General features: G+C 44.7%; 1 protein-coding gene across 9 annotated transcripts in view; it reads left to right on the top strand.

The window, feature by feature from the left end:
- Window positions 1–17,535, top strand: part of ADGRB1 (adhesion G protein-coupled receptor B1) — a 201,212-nt gene that overhangs the window by 59,507 nt on the left and 124,170 nt on the right. For all 9 annotated transcript variants that reach the window (XM_086741346.1, XM_086741348.1, XM_086741347.1 and 6 more), the window contains 8 exons: window positions 1,735–1,899; window positions 4,256–4,420; window positions 8,274–8,375; window positions 9,888–9,994; window positions 12,047–12,241; window positions 13,305–13,373; window positions 16,162–16,270; window positions 17,189–17,332. In XM_086741346.1, the coding sequence (XP_086597472.1) occupies window positions 1,735–1,899; window positions 4,256–4,420; window positions 8,274–8,375; window positions 9,888–9,994; window positions 12,047–12,241; window positions 13,305–13,373; window positions 16,162–16,270; window positions 17,189–17,332 (1,056 nt within the window). The remainder of the gene's footprint in view (window positions 1–1,734; window positions 1,900–4,255; window positions 4,421–8,273; window positions 8,376–9,887; window positions 9,995–12,046; window positions 12,242–13,304; window positions 13,374–16,161; window positions 16,271–17,188; window positions 17,333–17,535) is intronic.

Genomic DNA, 17,535 nt, shown 5'->3' on the forward strand with positions numbered 1-17,535 from the left:
GAGGTGCACCATGGCCATCTCTATTTCTCCATTTTTCAAATATCTTTGAAATTATAGTCCATAAAGAAGTACTCTCTCATCTCAAAGGAAATTACCTGTTCCCCATCCCTCACTGAATGAGCAATTTATGGATGTAGCTTTGGTAAATTCAACTCTTTTTTTGGTAAATGCAACTTATTTGGTAAATGCAACACTTACTTTGATAAATGCAATCTCACTTTTCCAACATAGGGAATGCTAATGAAGGTCAGATACAGTCAGTTCAATGAAACTAGCACCACTACCTTCAGCCAGAAAAGCCACACTAATTTATACCTGGTGGGATCTACTTTGTGCAATTTTGGATCATTTCTAGAAAGGAATCACCTGTCAGTCACCACTTCTTGCATTTTATCTCCTTGGGACTGACAGGCACTAATGTGATGCCTTGAATTTATGCACAATTAAAACATCAAGCTTGGATTACTATAAACATGAACCTTTTGGAAGTATCTTTATGCCTGCCTGATTTTTTCACACCTTCTGAGCTCACATGACCCTCTCTGAGTTAATAGTTGCTCATTTGGACGCTTTTGACTTTTTTTTTACGTGCTTGCAAACAAAAAGCTGCTCAACTGCAACGGGGATTATTCGGGGCTGTTCAAGTCCTTGCAGATTACTCAGAGCATCAGGTTGCATATATTTTTCTTAGACTGACAAACAGAGTCGAAGAAAATGAACTGCAATCTACAGCAACATGATTTGAGCCAGAATTCAGACTTTTCAGGGATTTGGGTTGTTTCACTGAGTGAGCGCTAGCAGCTAGTGAGAGCTAAACAGAGCACGGTGACCGCTGCTAATGAGAAAAAAGCTCTCCAGGAATAGCAGACTGGGTGATGGGTGTGTTGATCAGGGACCAATTAGGGTGCAACTGCTACACTTGGGAATGCCTCACACTGTGCCGTGCTAATAAGATGTATTCATGTTTCTCCCCAACCCCGTCTCTATCATAACCTCTCATCCTCCTCCCTCCTTTATTTAATTATCAAAGACACTGCTGTGTAGAGGCATATCAAGCGTGTCAGTGTTAATTCTGCCCTGAGAGAAGTACATTGACCACACATGCACTCTGCTCGTGGTTTCCTGTTGAGGCATACCTTTGCTCCAAGCATTTCCCAGCTAGCAGCGTGAATCCATGTGAATAATGCTGTGATTCATGTTTCTATGTGTGCTTTAATGCAAAATAGAGTATTTGGGTGCTTGAGAAAGTTCCCTCTCTGCAGACTTGTACATTGTTTTGGTGAAAAATAAGATCCCTCAAAAAGTGATGATTGAGCAGAATGGGAAATGGCATGGTAATGTATTGATTCCTTCAAAATTTTCAGTGAAAACATGATCCACGCTCTCTGTTTTGATGTTATGCTATAATTGCCAATATTAATAGATTTGATTTTTATATTATTATAAATAATTCCAATTTTTACAGTGTTAAGTAGAGTATGGACATAAAAATTGAAATGTTATGGCACCATAACCTATCTGTCAGAGGTTGCAAAGGGCAGTGACAAATTGCCATTGCCACAGTTGTCTGAACTTTTTTTTATCACCCTTGCCCTCTTTCGTGCTCTATGAGTCCATTTTATCACCCCCTGCCTCAGCCCCTTGTAGCCAAAGGCCAGAGACTTTTGCACATGCCTCCTTCCAGTGGGAGCGATTTTCACATTCAGTTTTGTTATCTCTCTTTGGGCCACTCAGTGGACGGCAACTGGAATGAGTGGTCGAGCTGGAGCTCCTGCTCAGCCTCCTGCTCCAACGGTACCCAGCAGCGGACGAGGGAGTGCAATGGACCCTCCTACGGGGGAGCCGAATGCCAAGGACACTGGGTGGAGACCAGGAACTGCTTCCTACGCCAATGTCCAGGTCAGCGACAAATGACTTTTTTTTTCTCTTGCGTCATCCTTCTCTGCAGTCCCAGGTAGGCTTTTGTAAAATCCTCTCCTATTTTCTTTGGGGAAGAGTTGCATAGTTTTCACTAGTAATGTAGGAGCAAGGAGGTTGTGGATCACACCAACAGGTCATGCAAGCCAAAATCTGCAGTTGGCAAAAGCTCCAGAACACCTCAGAGAGGTGAGTGACTACTGACAGGGAACTCGTCCTTCTAAACTTAGATATCAGTTTTCAGTACATAATTTAAAAACCCAAACTAAATATCAATGAAACCCTTTCAATGCCTCCACAACGCTTCAACTTTCCTTCTGTCTTTTTTTTCCTTTTCTCCTCTTCTCCTACCAATTCACCACTCCTAGTTATAGTTGAAGCAAACACAGAAGCAAGCACTATTGTGTCACAGCTTTGAACCATATCTACGACAAGGTCTGGCACAATGAAGCCTTTATTCATACCTGTCTAAGACTTGTCACTTACTTTACTCGTCTAGCTGTGAGTAATATTATAATAATCACAATAACAGCAATAATAATAGTAATAATTCCTACTGCTCCAGTTATTGTACTCAGCACCTTAAATTCAGAATAATCACCTTGTCTTCATACCATGGACCACGGGCTCCAGGAGAGCCATTTCATGCAAGAGAAGTAGAGAAAATTTAAGCAGATACCAGAGCACACCTAACACCAAAAGTCTGCATTTCTCAGACACTACAGAGGTGGATGTGTAGTTTCCTCCTTTCTGTGCAGAAGTCTTGAGGGAAGCCATTACAAAGGGACTAATTGGGTCAGCTGGTGTGGAAAATATTCTGACCTGAACATCCAGAAGCCTTAAAGACTGATCAGCAACTAATTTTTCTTGCCATACTTCTCCTGGCCCATTCCCTGGCTCCTCCTGGGTCCTCCATCCCTGTTAGACTGAGAAAGAGTGAACCCCTTGAGATGCAGAGAGTCTTTCTCCCCTTTTTGAGAGACCAGGAGCAGCCAGAAACAGCTCGACTCTTTGAGGCATGTCTTATAACTTGGTCAGGTGAGCAAGTATTGTTCTTTCCAGTCCACAAGCATAGAAGCCAGTAGCTCTTCAGCTAGGTATACCTGTTTCCTCAAAGAATGCCTATCCTCTCTCATAGCATCACCATCAGCATCAGAGCATAAGCATTATTTAACAGAGGTATTGGACTTTCCTATGCGGTGTTTAGTAGGTTTGAGTGTTTAAGTATCTCACTCCTTCTTTACAACTTATGGAGATCTTCAAAAACAACAAGAAACTAACTATTTCAGACAACTTTGACCCCCTGATTTCAGAGTGTGCTATCAAACCAATGTTGGTCATGTATTCCACTACATACAGTCTCACCAAAGAAAGCACCAGAGGTCAATGTCGTCCCTCTTCTTTGATAATTTTCTTCTACTTCTTGGAGAAGAAAAGAAGAATTCCTCACCCTCCCAAAAAGAGGTTTTTGACCCAAGGTGATGTGTCAGCTCCTAATTAAAACCCACATAGTAATCAGCAGACTTAGGTCCCTGTTCCAATTCTGTCACTGAGTTGTTGTTTCTTATCTGTGATGCAGCAGAGTAACGTTTCCCTACCTTGCAGGCTTGTTGTGCAGGCTAATTAACGTTTTTATAGTGCTTTGATAAATGCCATTGTTAATGTAAAAGAAGTAGCATTTTGATAAATGCCGTTGTTAACGTAAAAGAAGTTACGTTTCCACTGAATCTGTGAAGATGTTGGGAAAAGATACAATGGAATGAGACAACATCCTAAACCTGTTTCCAAGGCGCATGACATGACTGTGCAATTTTAATGACTGGAGGGAAGTTTATTTGAAGTTTCCTCATGGTTTTGTGCCCAAGGGCTCTGCTGATCTCTTTAAATCCCTAGGCCAGACCTTCTCTGGGAAGGTCTGTTTTCATACATACAACATTTTTGTACATCGCAACCAAACTCAAGCTATGGACTTTGGCTGGTAGATGTGGCCACCAGGCAGGTTGAATCCCTGCCCACCTGAAGAGCGTTCATGAGCACAGCCCCAAATCTGAGCCCGAGGGAAGAGATAGGGCTGCTTTTGCAGGGGATGAGGACAGTGAGAAGAAATACAAGAACACCCTTCAGTTATTAAGGGGCTGCTGGCATGGGAAAGAGCACACACTGGTTTCACGTCTATTGAGGATCAGACAAAGATCCAAGGCTGGATAGCTGCCATCCCACCAAGCCATACTCTACTCACCCTGTGTTCCAGTGCTCACCTTGGGACTTTGCCTCCCATTGCAGATTATGTTTGGGATTTGACAGGCTGTTTCTCTCCTCTTTTTTTTTTTGTCTCCAGTGGATGGGAAATGGCAGGCCTGGGGAGTGTGGGGCAGCTGCACCGCCACTTGTGGAGGTGGGACTCAGAGACGTGATCGCGTATGCTACGGGCCCTTCTTCGGTGGAGAGACTTGCCAGGGTCCCAAGGAAGAGTATAAGCAATGCAATGACAGAAAGTGTCCTGGTATGTACCCCAGACCCCTCCTGCTTTCCTTTGCATGATGTGGACAGGGATTTTGGAAAGAGCATCTTATGTCAGAGAGTTGAATGCAACAAGGAGTTGTGATCTAGTTGGATCCTGCTAATAAACCAGGCACAAGATGCATCTCCTGCTAATAAACCAGGCACAAGATGCATCAAGGGCTTGATTTAATTCTTGCCTGTACCAGCATAATCACGCTAATTTCAGTGAATGTTTCGTAAGTCTCACCAGTCTAACCTTTATGTTTTCATTGCTGTAGAGTCGTAAGAGGAAAAGACACACTTTTTGGTAGCAAAAACTGATATCAGAGTCTCGAGTCTACTAAGTAGTTGAGTATTGAGGATGCTACAGTGGTTTCCCACCCTTTACCTAGCCTCCGAGAGACCCACATACCACTTATAATTTTAAAAAAAAGATAGATATGTCTACATCTGTCAGAGCCTTACCAAACCTCACCCTCCTCCAGCTACAGCCATGAGAGCAGCATCCATTTGAGAAAAAGGGTGCAAAAGCTTGAATGGAGGACAAGCTGTAGGAAAACCTAGGGTTTAATGTGAAAAATAAGCAGGAGCAAATATTCGCAAGTGGGAATGTTTCCGTCTGTCTCTCACACAGTGTAAAGAGGCCAGAAAAAAGGCCTGCGCACCATTTTAATTTTCTGTCTCAGTCTCAGATAAAGTTCCTGGTGAAATTGCTGATGGGGAATCAATGGCCTATGTGATGTTGGCAGTCAGACTGCATTGATCGTAATGGGGCTTGATTTTTGTCCGAAAGGGTAATTAATTGTCTGAGTAGCTCAGTGAGAGACAAGAGAGATTCTGATGGAAGTATCCTGGCGGTCTTAATGGAAGGGGGTGTCTCCTTAAAAGACAGGCTGGAGCTCGGCATAGAGGGAGCCGTTTTGGTGCAGATGTTTCTAGGGGTGGATCTGCTATGTTGAGGGCAACTGACCCTCAGACTCCCTTGCAAACTGCTGAAGACAGAGATAAAAGCCAAAGCACTCCAGCGTGGAAGTTTCAGCCCGTTTAGCTGGAAGATAACAGAGAAAGAGGCTGTGTGCCTGAGACAGCCTATTCACTCTCCCCAGCTATGCTCTAATAAAAGGCATCACCTCTCCTTACAGGCTGTGCCTCTCAATTAGCAGTGGCGCGTGAGAGTCTCTTCTAACTCAGCCACAAAGCTCTCCCTCACCATAGAAAATCTTAGCACCGGGTTGTCTGGTGGTGTCTACAGAGCGACGCAGATTTAGTTCAGCTTCAGTGTGTGCCAGCTGGGGCCCTGGCAGAACAAGCCCAACCTTTTCTTCTCTTTCCGCAGGGGCTGATGCCTGCACAGTGCTCAAAAGGAAAAGGCATATCTCAGGGACTGAGTCCTGCTACAGTTCAAAACCAGAAGGGTCTCATTGCAGTTGTTAATTTGCAGGGGAAGGAAAAAGGTGGGGAGTCATCAGAGGCTAAAAATAAACCCACTCAATTTGTTCTCAAGAAAGTATCACATGCCGGCATGATTTGATTTGAACAGAAGAATTGAGCTTAATTGGGTCAGTTATTAAAATCTCCCAGTGCAAATAGGTTACTCTGGTAAAAAAGAATGTTGTAACAAAGCAACATCAAAAAGAAAAAAAAAGGAAAAAAAAAAAAAAAGGATTAGATTATTCTGTCCTGGCCTGAGAACTGCTTCTGCACTCACTGGCAAGACAACGCCAGACAATCAATGTGTTTCTAAAGAGCATCTCTGATCCACAGCATCCCTCAGCGGTCCCTAGGGAGACTGCAGGGGTGATGAGACTGGGAAGGTTTGACAGGTCAGAGGAGGAGGAAGGGGAGGTCAGAAGTGAACACACTCCCTCTCTGCTTTGTGATATGCACTGTTGTTTTGTAGTCGAGGTAGAAGTTTCCCACTGCATGCCCCAAACCCTCCTTTGAACCACAATTTGATGTGGAGAACCTGTGACTGTAGCCACAGCACTGGTCCAGGAGGCAGGAGGTTTTACACTCAGCTCCCTGCTCTGCCACACTCTCTGGGTGACCACATGCAGGTCACAACTGGATGACTTAATTCTCCTGTCCTACAGCTCTGTGTCAACAGATTGGGAATAAAACTGCCTCTTTTCCTTACCTACAGAACTCATAATCTGTTGGCATAGGGACTGTTTCTGCATACGTGCAGAGCACAGCAGGGATCCTGCTTGCCCTCTGGGATTTCATTACAATAGCAGTTTCTCAAAAGAGAATTTTAAAATAGGGGAAGGAACATCTGTTTCCAAGCAGAGAACATAAGTTGTTCATTATCGGTGTCTACTGGGGAGGAACTCAGTCTTTGAACTGCAGCTGGAGCTGGAGCCACACAGTCTTAGAGTTTGACTCCAGGAGCAGCAATGTGTAGGCAGCTTGGTGGGTCTTGCATGAGTCCTTCAGAGAAACAGGACTTGCCATGCCCATAATCTTAGGTTTGAGCCTTCTGCACAGCCAGGTTGGTGCTGTGGGTAGTTCCAGAGCAGCAATGAGGTCTGTATGTCCGTCACCAGGCATCTGTGTTGTGACGGAGGTCCTGAAATGGTTTGTGTAAGCATGTACATTGCATGGCCTCTTGTAGAAGGAAGCCTTCAGGGTCATCGCTGCCCTGCAGCTCCCTTCGGAGAACCATGAAAAGTCAAGGTCTTCCTCTATTTTTATGGCAGATTAACATTTTCCCTACAACCTTGGCATGCTTCTACTGGCATCACTGGATTCTGGTGTGGCAGTGCTTTTCTGCTTGGGAAGGAAGCTCAGTAGGCAGCTGCCAGGCCCCGTGGCTGGCTGGCTTTGGCTTTGTGGCTGCCTTTCCTGACCAGTTGCAGGCACGCCATCAGCTTCTTTTTTATTGGTAATTTTACACGCACAATAAATAAAAGCTATAGTCGAAAACCATTAAACATAATTTTTTCTCCCCGCGCCCCCCTCAAGAGTGATAAATAGCTTTAACATCATCCTCATGGCTTCCTTCAATTTACGTGCTGCACATAATGAGTCTCTCAGCACAAAGCTTTCCTGCAGTGAATGCTTTTTCCCAGGTCCCACCGACTCTGGGGCCAACTCGGCTCCACGCACAGACAGAAACATCTGAAAAACCTGCTTCCAAAAGAGCTTTTTTCATGATGTCTTAAAACACATTTTGCAGTCTCTTGTACTCTGTAGCAGTGTTTGGAAATGAGCTGCTGATGCAAATCCAGCCTGTTAGAGCTCAAATCTTCTTCCAGTGTCCTTGCATAAGATGGCAACAGACAGAGGGCCTGAATGAAGTCCGCCCAGGAGATACGTCCATTTTGGTTTTTCATCTGCTTATTGTTCTTTCCTTCTGTCTTACTCCAGCTTACTTATATTGAGCCTCATTTTAGACACATCCAACCATGAAGGTACTGACCCTGACGGATGGAAGGAGTAGAGTCTAGAGCCATGGAGTTCACCTACAAACAGGGAACATCTGCCCATTAACCAAGAAAAGAAAACTAGTAGGGTGTAGCAACAACAGCCTTCTTGCAAAGAGCTGCCACAAGGCAAAGCAACTGTGTTAGTGGACTTTCTTAAGTTGTTACATGCATATTAGTGAGCTAATCTTCAAGATGGGTGGACGCCCAGTTTTCAAACAGGCAGAGCAAATTCCAGAGAGGTTAAGTGGCTTTGTCAGGGCCATATGCCAAGTACCTGCGGAGCTGGGAGTTCACCTCCAGGCCTCCCAGCTTACATCACAGTGCTGTTCCCTCTAGAACACGCTCCCTTGTTTCTTCTTTCCATTCCCTTTTCCATGTCCCCTCTGAGGAGGAAGATTTACCAATGGAGTTTTTCCTTCCTTGTAGAGCCCCATGAAATCTGTGACGAGGAAAGTCTTGGTCCTGTGGTTTGGAAAGAGACGCCCGCTGGAGATGCAGCAGCTGTCCGGTGTCCTCGCAATGCCACTGGTAAGTATGACTGCATGCCTCAGCAGGGGAGCTAGCCCACCCTTGGAGTATCCTTCATCCTTTGCATCCTTTGAGGAGAACCTGGCTGTGGGAAGACAGGACAAGGAAATGAACTTCCCTCCCTTCACTGAGAGCTAAATGATCTCTGGGTTTCTGTGGTTCTTCACTGCTTAGCAACAACTTGGTTCATACTGGAGAATCTGAGGTAGTATCCCATTCACCTTCTGTCTAGTTCTGGGACATCTTTGCAATTAAGAGTTACGGTGTTATGTTTTCCCTATTATCTACAAATAATTCTGCAAAGCAGGTAGGGTTTTGTTAGAGTCCTGTAGACTTGGCCGTTGTATTTCTCTCCATTGCCCATAAAACAAGGTAGTATCTGAAAGCAAAAAGTCCAAATTGCATTGCCTGTTCACACTTAGGTGCTTTCTTCTCATTCTTTGAAACCATAGTAGCTCTCTAAAAATATCCTCAGGTGCTGAAGTTTATGATCTGACCATGGTGGTATGAAGTGATAGGATCTGGGCATCCAGATGTTATCTGTTGTGCCCATGGCCACATATTCCCCAAGGAGTGGAAAGCAATGCAGGAAAGGCTCCAAGAGACATGCTGATGGTGGAACTTGTCCTGGATGTTCCTCACTCTCAGGCACGAACAGAAATGGGGGAAGTGGTGTCAGCAATGAACATAAAGGTGTTATTTTGTTTGAGTGAAGTTGTCAGATATAGACAAACCCTGCAGCTCTCTAACTCACACAGCCTGGGACAGCCAGTGTCATCCCAAGTGCTAGCCTAGGAGAAGGGCTGTATCCATGGAAAGGTCACTGAATCATTTAGCAGTAGTGATGGGATTGTGGATCCAGCAAGGTCTGCTCCTCAGAGACCCTCCAAATGGCGGCATAGTAGTTCAAGCAAGGTGATTCCTCTCCCTTTCCTTCTCATTGGTATATCTGTTCCTCTGCACGGCAAAGGCTTGTGATTACCACTGCAAAACCCACTGTAGACTGAAGATAAGGAAAGGTCTGGGGGAGGACTGCAAACAGCTTTCAGAGTTTTTCGGTTGATGCAAAGATGGTGCTGTTGGGTATTTATTCTCCTTGAGACTGTGTAGGCAGCACAAGCCACTGCAGCTCATTTAGTTGCAAATATCAGACCATGCCACTTGGGGAGGCTCGTAGGACTTCCTGAGCCAGGAAGAAAGCTACCCTCCAGGGCAGCAGAAATCTTCTTTCACCTTGACTAGCTGTGTCCAATTTGTTAGGTTTTGTATTCATTCTCTGTTCTTTTTGCAGTCCTGACCCTCAATAAGAAAATGCAGGAGAAGGAAATAAAAAAATATTTCTCCTATAGGTTTGTATGTGTTGTTCAGGCATCTGCAGATGCCCCGGCTGCCCTTTGTGCTGATAGGTTTACCTACATGAATACATTGACCAGTATTTGGTGGCCTCCATGAAAGTGCTTGCCTTGTCATCCTGATGTCCTCTCTCCCATATTCATTTCTTTCCTCTTCCAGGGCTGATCCTTCGAAGATGCATTTTAGATGAAGAAGGGATAGCTTATTGGGAGCCTCCAACATACATCAAGTGTGTTTCTATTGATTACAGGAACATACAGATGATGGTAAGGCAGATCAGCTTCTCAGCTCAGCACGTTTGCTATCCCCCCAAATACCTGTTACACTGCAAGAATGACAAAAACGAAGGCAAGCAGTATTTCCACGTGAAAGGGAGATGCGAGCTCTGCCCTGCTTTTCCCTTACCATTCTTGTCTGCTTAACTTGAGATGCATGAGCACTCCATGGACAAGGATGGTTCCTCACTGGGTATTTTAATATCTAGGTTGGCAGAATCCAGGTTCTACCATGCCTTTCATATCACATTATCAGCAAGAATTGCTGTGACTATATCACTTTTAAGTGAACCACTTATTGTTCACTAGTATTAAATTCACTATAGGCCAGTCAGTTTCACCTCTGTGCCTTGCAAGGTCATGGAGCAGATCCTCCTCAAAAACACGCTAAGATACATGGAGTATAAGGAGGTGACTGATGACAGCCAACATGGCTTCATGAAGGGCAAATTGTGCCTGGCCAATTTGACGGCCTTCTATGACAAGATTCCAGCATCGACGGACAAGTGATGAGCAACTGATGTCATCTACCTGGACTTGTGCAAAGCATTTGATACTGTCCTGCACGACATCCTTGTCTTTAAACTGGAGAGACATGAATTTGATGGGTGGACCACTGAATGGTTAAGAAATTGGCTGAATGGCCGCACTCAGAGAGTAGTGGTCAATGGCTTGATGTCCAAGTGGATACCAATGACAAGTGGTGTTCCTCAGGGGTCAGTATTGGGATCGGCCCTTTGTCAATGACATGGACAGTGGGATAGAGTGCACCCTAAGCAAGTTTGCTGATGACACCAAGCTGCATGCTGCCATCGACATGCTGGAGGGGAGGGATGCCATCCAGAGGGATCTTGACAGGCTGGAGAGGTGGGCCCTTGAGAACCTCATGAAGTTCAACAAGGCCAGGTACAAGGTCCTGCATGTAGGTGGGGGCAATCCCAGGCACAAACCCAGGCTGGGCAGAGAATGGATTAAGATCAGCCTGTTCAAGAAGGACTTGGGGAGTGCTGATGGATGAGAAGCTCAACACGATCCAGCAATGCGCACTTGCAACCCAGAAAGCCAACCGCATCCTGGGCTGCATCAAAAGAATAGGGGCCAGCAGGTCGAGGGAGGTGATTCTGCCCCACTACTCTGCTCTGGTGAGACCCTATTTGGAGTACTGCATCCAGCTCTGGAGCCCTCAACATCAAAAAGACATGGACCGATTGGAGTGAGTCCAGAGGAGGGCTGTGAAGATGATCAGAGGGCTGGAGCACCTCTCCTGTGAGGACAGGCTGAGAGAGTTGGGGCTGTTCAGCCTGGAGGAGAGAAGGCTCCAGGGAGACCTTATGGTGGCCTTGCAGTACCTAAAGGGGGATTGCAAGAAAGATGGGGAGGTATATTCAGACTTGATATAAGGAAAACATTTTTACAATGAGGATGATGAAACACTGGCCCAGGCTGCACAGAGAGGAGGTGGATGCCCCATCCCTGGAAACATTCAAGACAGGTTGGACGGGGCTCTGAGCAACCTGGTCTGGTCAGGGATGTCCCTGCTTCTTGCAGGGGGTTTGGACTAGATGACCTTTAATGGTGCCTTCCAACCCAAACTATTCTATGATTCTATTAATTTCTTACAGTCTCCTGTGGCTTGCCTTAAAATCTCATTGACTTTATGAGAACCTCTCTCTCCTGTTCAGGGCAAGCTACAGTCTGTCCTAAAGTAATTCCAAACTGGTTATAAGAAAACAAGGTTTTGGGACAAATATCTTCTGTTAGCTGGCCTCGGGTTATGAATAGAATAACATCTGTGTAGTAGAATAATCTCTTGTGAACCTATACACAACCCTTCTTTTGCGTGTGTACAGAAAATTTTACTGCTGCTCTCCTACCATTTAAAAAATGTCAAGACTCTCAGGCCAGCAAAGATTGTCAGATTAATTTAATCTGCACTCTGAATTAGAAAGAAGGTCAAAAACCTTCCCCCAGCAATTCCTTCACTGAGCTCATTAACTCAGCTTCGACTGTCACACGTTTGTCATGTTTCTTTCTGTTTCTCAGACGAGGGAACATCTTTCCAAAGCTCAACGTGGGTTGATGGGAGATGGGCTGTCGGAAGTGCTCCACAACCTTGTGGAAATCTCTCAGGATGGGACCAGCTACAGTGGGGACTTGCTGTCCACCATGGATGTACTCAGGAACATGACAGAGATCTTCCGTAGGGCTTATCATAGCCCAACTTCTGTGGATGTGCAGGTGAGCTGAGATCCATATCCTGGAGACCAATGCTAGATTACAGTTGTATGTGCATGCAGAGGGCTTAGGGTTTGACTACCTCCTTTGTAGCTGACACAATGCTGATGGAAAGCAAGAGTATTTTCTGCCTAGGTCAAGTGTTGTTATGTGTTAAAAAGTCTCCTTTCAAGGTGGTTCTCCCTGGCTTGTAAAGGAAGTACTTGAAAGCCAAAGTCACTCTGAAATATTTCAACCCGATAGCTTTTTATTGTGGAGTCTAATTGATATGAGAACATTGTGTGGAAGGAATTGCAGTCTAATGACTAGAAGTAAGATGATCCTGCAGAGCTGAGTACCTGGATGTTGACATGAGAGAATGTCTTAATGGCTTCTCATCCCAGAGTTTTACTTTCAGCACTCGCTGAAAGCAACTTTCAGAGTGGCTACAAGATACACCCTTGGGATGGGTCGTCACCTCACGACTCGAAACATTAAACTGATCCTACAGGATCTGCAATGAGTGGTGAAACTAGAGAAAAAAAAAAACAATGGTCTTGAAATATCTTATTGCCTTCCTTCTCAGAGTGTGCTACAAAGATGCTACCATGCATAGCACCCTCTTGATTGGTCACTGCTTCTCTTGCCTGATTGCAGAATAAAGAAGAGGATCATAAGGTTTCCCTATGCTGGAAATAACAGAAATAGTAGAAAATAGGATAGGAAAGGATTTATACAAGGCAAAATCATCAGGTTTTAATTGATTTCTGACAGACATTTACCTGATCTCCTCTTAAAACATTTAGTAATGTATACAAGACATATTCCTTGTCCAATGTCTTATCAGATATAGTGGTCAAAGTGAAGTCCTTCAGAAGAAGGCCTTACTACAATTGGTTTTGCCATTGATATCCGTGGGGGCAGAGGCTTGTGAAATGCTGTGGGACCCTTTGGGAATGGGAACATGAGAGTCCTCTTGGAGCATGGTTCATTTTTTCACGTTCCTCGAACGTCACTGTGTCCTTCCTAGCCTCTGCTACATTTGGCTAACCACTTCTTTTTTTCCTCTTTTGTCTCCTTTCTCCAGAACTTTGTCCAGATCATCAGCAATCTTTTATCAGAGGAAAACCGGGAAAAATGGGAGGAAGCTCAGCTGGTATGAACCTTCAGTACCTTCCCTGAAACAAGGGAGGCTTTCAGCATAGGCTTAGGCCATGATAAGGGGAATTTCCAAGTGTCTGCATGACCTCCTAGCTCTTCTTGCCCTCAATGCATTGTGTGCAACATATATGTGTTTCAACCACAGGCCAAAATATATCTCCATCCACCAACACGGTTCATTTTATGATGAAAGAGACAGAATCCAGACATGGCCAGCTGTGGTCAGCTTTGACAGAGTTGACTGCCAATCAGCTGATTCATGCAACTGGTCATGCAGTTGAGCTCAGTGTCAGGCTGAGTCACATTTATAGAGTGACTCAGTGACCCACAGGATCTCAGCAATAAGCCAGAGTCTCTGCATGAAGAACAGTGAAAAACTGGGGGTGAATGGAAAGTTTTGGACAACTCTCAAAGGTCAGGGTGAGTTTGGAGTTGATAATCCTCCTGGCTTGCTGTAATTCTCCTCTTCTCATCTTGCCAGGATAAAGAAGTGGGATTACATGAATCCCTTCTGAACTCAGCCATTCTGTGACTCTGTGAGTCTGTCACCAAATACTCAGTTTCAAGCCTACAGGTGCATGTACATATTTCAGCACAGAGCAGAGGAGACTGTCAAGTTGTCATGACAACAGGGAAACCCTGTTGATCCCCACACAAACAGCTGCAGTTTACTCTCTATGGCAATTCATTCCCCCCCGGCTTTCCCTGTACAATCTGCTCTTTGCACCTATAGATACAGTCCAGCCTGCTGTCAGCATCACTGTAACCTGCATGAAGAATGGGACCATCATGGGGAGAAGGTTTGCCTGGCATATACTTTAGTGGGAACCGAGATGACAGCCGAACATCAGGGCTTTAGGACACAGAAATCTTCATTAACAGGCTGACAACAGATGTTTCAGCAGTCCCTGTCCTTTTCCCTCAAAGCTACTGGACCAAACATTCTGCCCAGCATTTCACAAGATTAACTAGGTCTTCTGAAACAAAATCTTCAGCTCCCTATTTGCTCACTAAAGGTAAACCCAACTTCATTGCAGTCTCACATCCCAGTGCCCTGTGGCCCTCCAAGCAGAGATGTTGTTCAAGGAAAATAGAAAACAAAACAACCCAGAAAAGTATTCAGAGAAGGGCTACCATGTTTTTTAGAGGAGATTGTCTTGGCTGGAATATGATAAAAGCTTGAAAGACAATGGCCAGTGTATCCTGGCCCCCTTAGTTTGCCCTTGTGATTTCAATCTGTAGTAGGATATAAAAATATACTGGTTAAAAAGAACTTCCTCACTCACTTCACCTCCTTTATGTGTACACCTTCTGTACTGTCGGGACTTCCTGATCTGATCCTGGTACGGTTTTAGTCTTACCAAGATTCCTTTGGATAGACAGAGAGAGGGACACACATGGCCACCCCTGTTCTCCTTGCCTGTACACTCAACCGCTCAGCCTTTCTTCTGCCTCCATCCCATCCTGCTGTCCTGCTTGTCCCCAGCTGTTCCTTGGGCTCTGCTCAGCCACCCCAGGAAGTCTGGGTTATGGTAAGGAACCAAAAATGCTATGAAAGTGATGGAAAAGGAAAAGAAGAGATCTAAGAATATGAATTGCTTTTCTTCAGCCTCTCGTGGTATTTGCCCCTTTAGGCAAACATGTTTTGAGGAAAAGGCAGGTAGTCAGCAAAGCTCATTTCAAGTGGATTATCTTTTATGAAATCTGTCACTGGAAAACTAGTTATTGTTTAACAGCCTTGTGTTAGCCTGGCAAAATACAGGTGAAGAAGAGTTATTGCCAATATCGTTATTATCGGGAAAACAGCAGGAAAGGAAAAAGAGACAGAGAAGCTCCAAGACAGCCCAGGAACAAGAAGACACAACTTTGTTATTTGGAGAGTGAGATGCTGCCAGCAAATCAGGAAAGCACAAAAACAAACCGTGATGCTGTTCTGGATGGAATTATTTGATCTAGCACCTAAGATCCAATGTTAGACCATGGACGTCCTTTGTGGTTGTTGTGGCTGGTGTGGCTGCTTTCAGTGGAGCGAAATTAACCATCCTGATGGAAGTAATGTTTTGTGGGCTCCCTCTCAGTAAGTAACATATATATATAGCTTCAGAAGTATCCCAAATATGTTTCTCGGGCCAAGTATCACAACACCTGAGTGCCAAGGAAGTCTAAGGCTTGGGAAATGCTGTCAGAACTGGACAAAGGCCAACGCTTCCATACCTCAACTTGAATGCATCTTCACTCTCTGGCACGGTGTCTCTGGATGTGCAATTACAAACACCTGTGGTTTGCTGACAGCTAAGTTGCACTAAGTACTCCAGTCAATGGACTTGTAAAGAAAGCGAAGATACACTAAATCATGGCTGCTGAGAGTCTGCCCTAGAGTGTTTCTCTTCTTGCATTAACTGCAGGAACAGGACCAGAATGAACACCAGCTCCAGAGGGACTTGTGGTAGTAGAGGTAAACCTAGGGAAGGAAAGGACATGGGCAGGTTATCTTCTGTTCCAGAGAGTCCCAGATATTTCCCTTTGCTTTGCTTTGAGATATTGTTCTCCACTCTAAGTTTTTTCAGTCTGAACACCATATTATTTCTTGCCCCTTTCTTTTTTATTTTTCCAGGATTCCTTTTAGGATTTCTCATTCCTCATTCTTCACAGCTCCATAATATTCCATTATATCCAGTGTATACTTGCAGTACACACGTGAGGACAGAAATTTTTGCCCTCAGAAAAAATCACACTGTGCTCATTAATATCTGTACTACTAAGTGTTCTCCCTTTCTCTGCAGATAGGGCCAAATGCCAAGGAGTTGTTCAGGCTTGTGGAGGATTTCATTGATGTCATCGGCTTTCGCATGAAAGATTTCCGGGATTCCTACCAAGTGACGGACAATCTGGGTGAGTTAGTTTTCACCCCCCGTGTTGGGCAGAGATCTCAGTAAGCTGTAAATACTGTGCAATATGTAGAACCTGGGCTGTGGGGAGGGAAGGAGGGAAGGCAGCTGGTGGTGGAACATTAAAAGGTCTGGGGAAAAGACATGGATGGTCATAAATATGGGGTGGCTTTTCTCCAAATAAGTAAGGGCTTCAGTGTGAAGAAAAGATATCCATGGAGAGATCTGAGAGATATCTATAGAACTATGAATGCAGAACAGATGATGAACAGGGCAGAATTAGTTACTTCCTTTTATTAGTATTCTTTTTTAACGTAAGAGCTGCACAGCAGCCAATGAAGCGATCAGGCAGCAAGCAAACAGCAGGCAGTATTTGATTTATGCTGTATGCACAAATCACAGCATGGAACTTGTTGCCAGAGGATGTTGCAGACGCCAGCAAGTACAGATGGGTTCATGATGGGATTAGGAAAACGCACAAAGGAGAAGTCCATTGGTGGCTGTTAAAGTTCATGATTTGGATACAGCCACTAGCTGAGGAAATCCTGCTGATTGCTGGAAGCTGGGAGGACAGACCAAGAGATAACTTGCTCTGTTCTTTCTCACACTTCTTCTCTAAGTATCTGCTACTGGCTAGATACTCCTAGAGACAGGACACTGGAGCAGACTGAAGTCTCTTCTGCCAGGTTCAGTGAAGACAGATCCTTTTCAATGAATGGAAGTATGGACCCTAACAGTCAGTGTCATCTTCCTTCATGCATAGACATTACCTCCAGATAGCATCACTCCTAGAGCTGTCAAGATCCAGCCTCCCTTGTTCTATTACCTGATTTCCCACTATTACCTCCAAAGGGTTTTTCAGCACATGGGAATTTATTTAGGCTGGTTTTATTTACTGATTTTATTTCTTGCTTCCCTCTAGTCCTCGGCATTCACAAACTGCCTGGTAATGCAGCAACTGACATCACCTTCCCCATGAAAGGCTGGAGGGGCATGGTGGACTGGGCCAAGAATTCAGAGGACAAGGTCACTGTCTCCAAGAGCATACTGTCTTCAGGGCTGACAGGTAGGCAGCACAGCCAGGGCACTCCAGAAGAAAATGTCTTCCTCATTTTCTGAAAGAGGTTCCTTCCATTTGGCTAGTCTTCAAATTCTCCTTCCAGCTCAGCTGTATTTGCTCACAAAATAAAAAAAAAAAAAAATTGACCATCAAAAGCATTGCTGAGTGCAAATAAGTCTTTCAGATGTGGCCTGATCAAGAATCAAACT

This window comes from Chlamydotis macqueenii, chromosome 2 (assembly GCF_036417535.1).
Source record: "Chlamydotis macqueenii isolate bChlMac1 chromosome 2, bChlMac1.mat, whole genome shotgun sequence".
In the NCBI taxonomy this organism is placed as follows: domain Eukaryota; kingdom Metazoa; phylum Chordata; class Aves; order Otidiformes; family Otididae; genus Chlamydotis; species Chlamydotis macqueenii.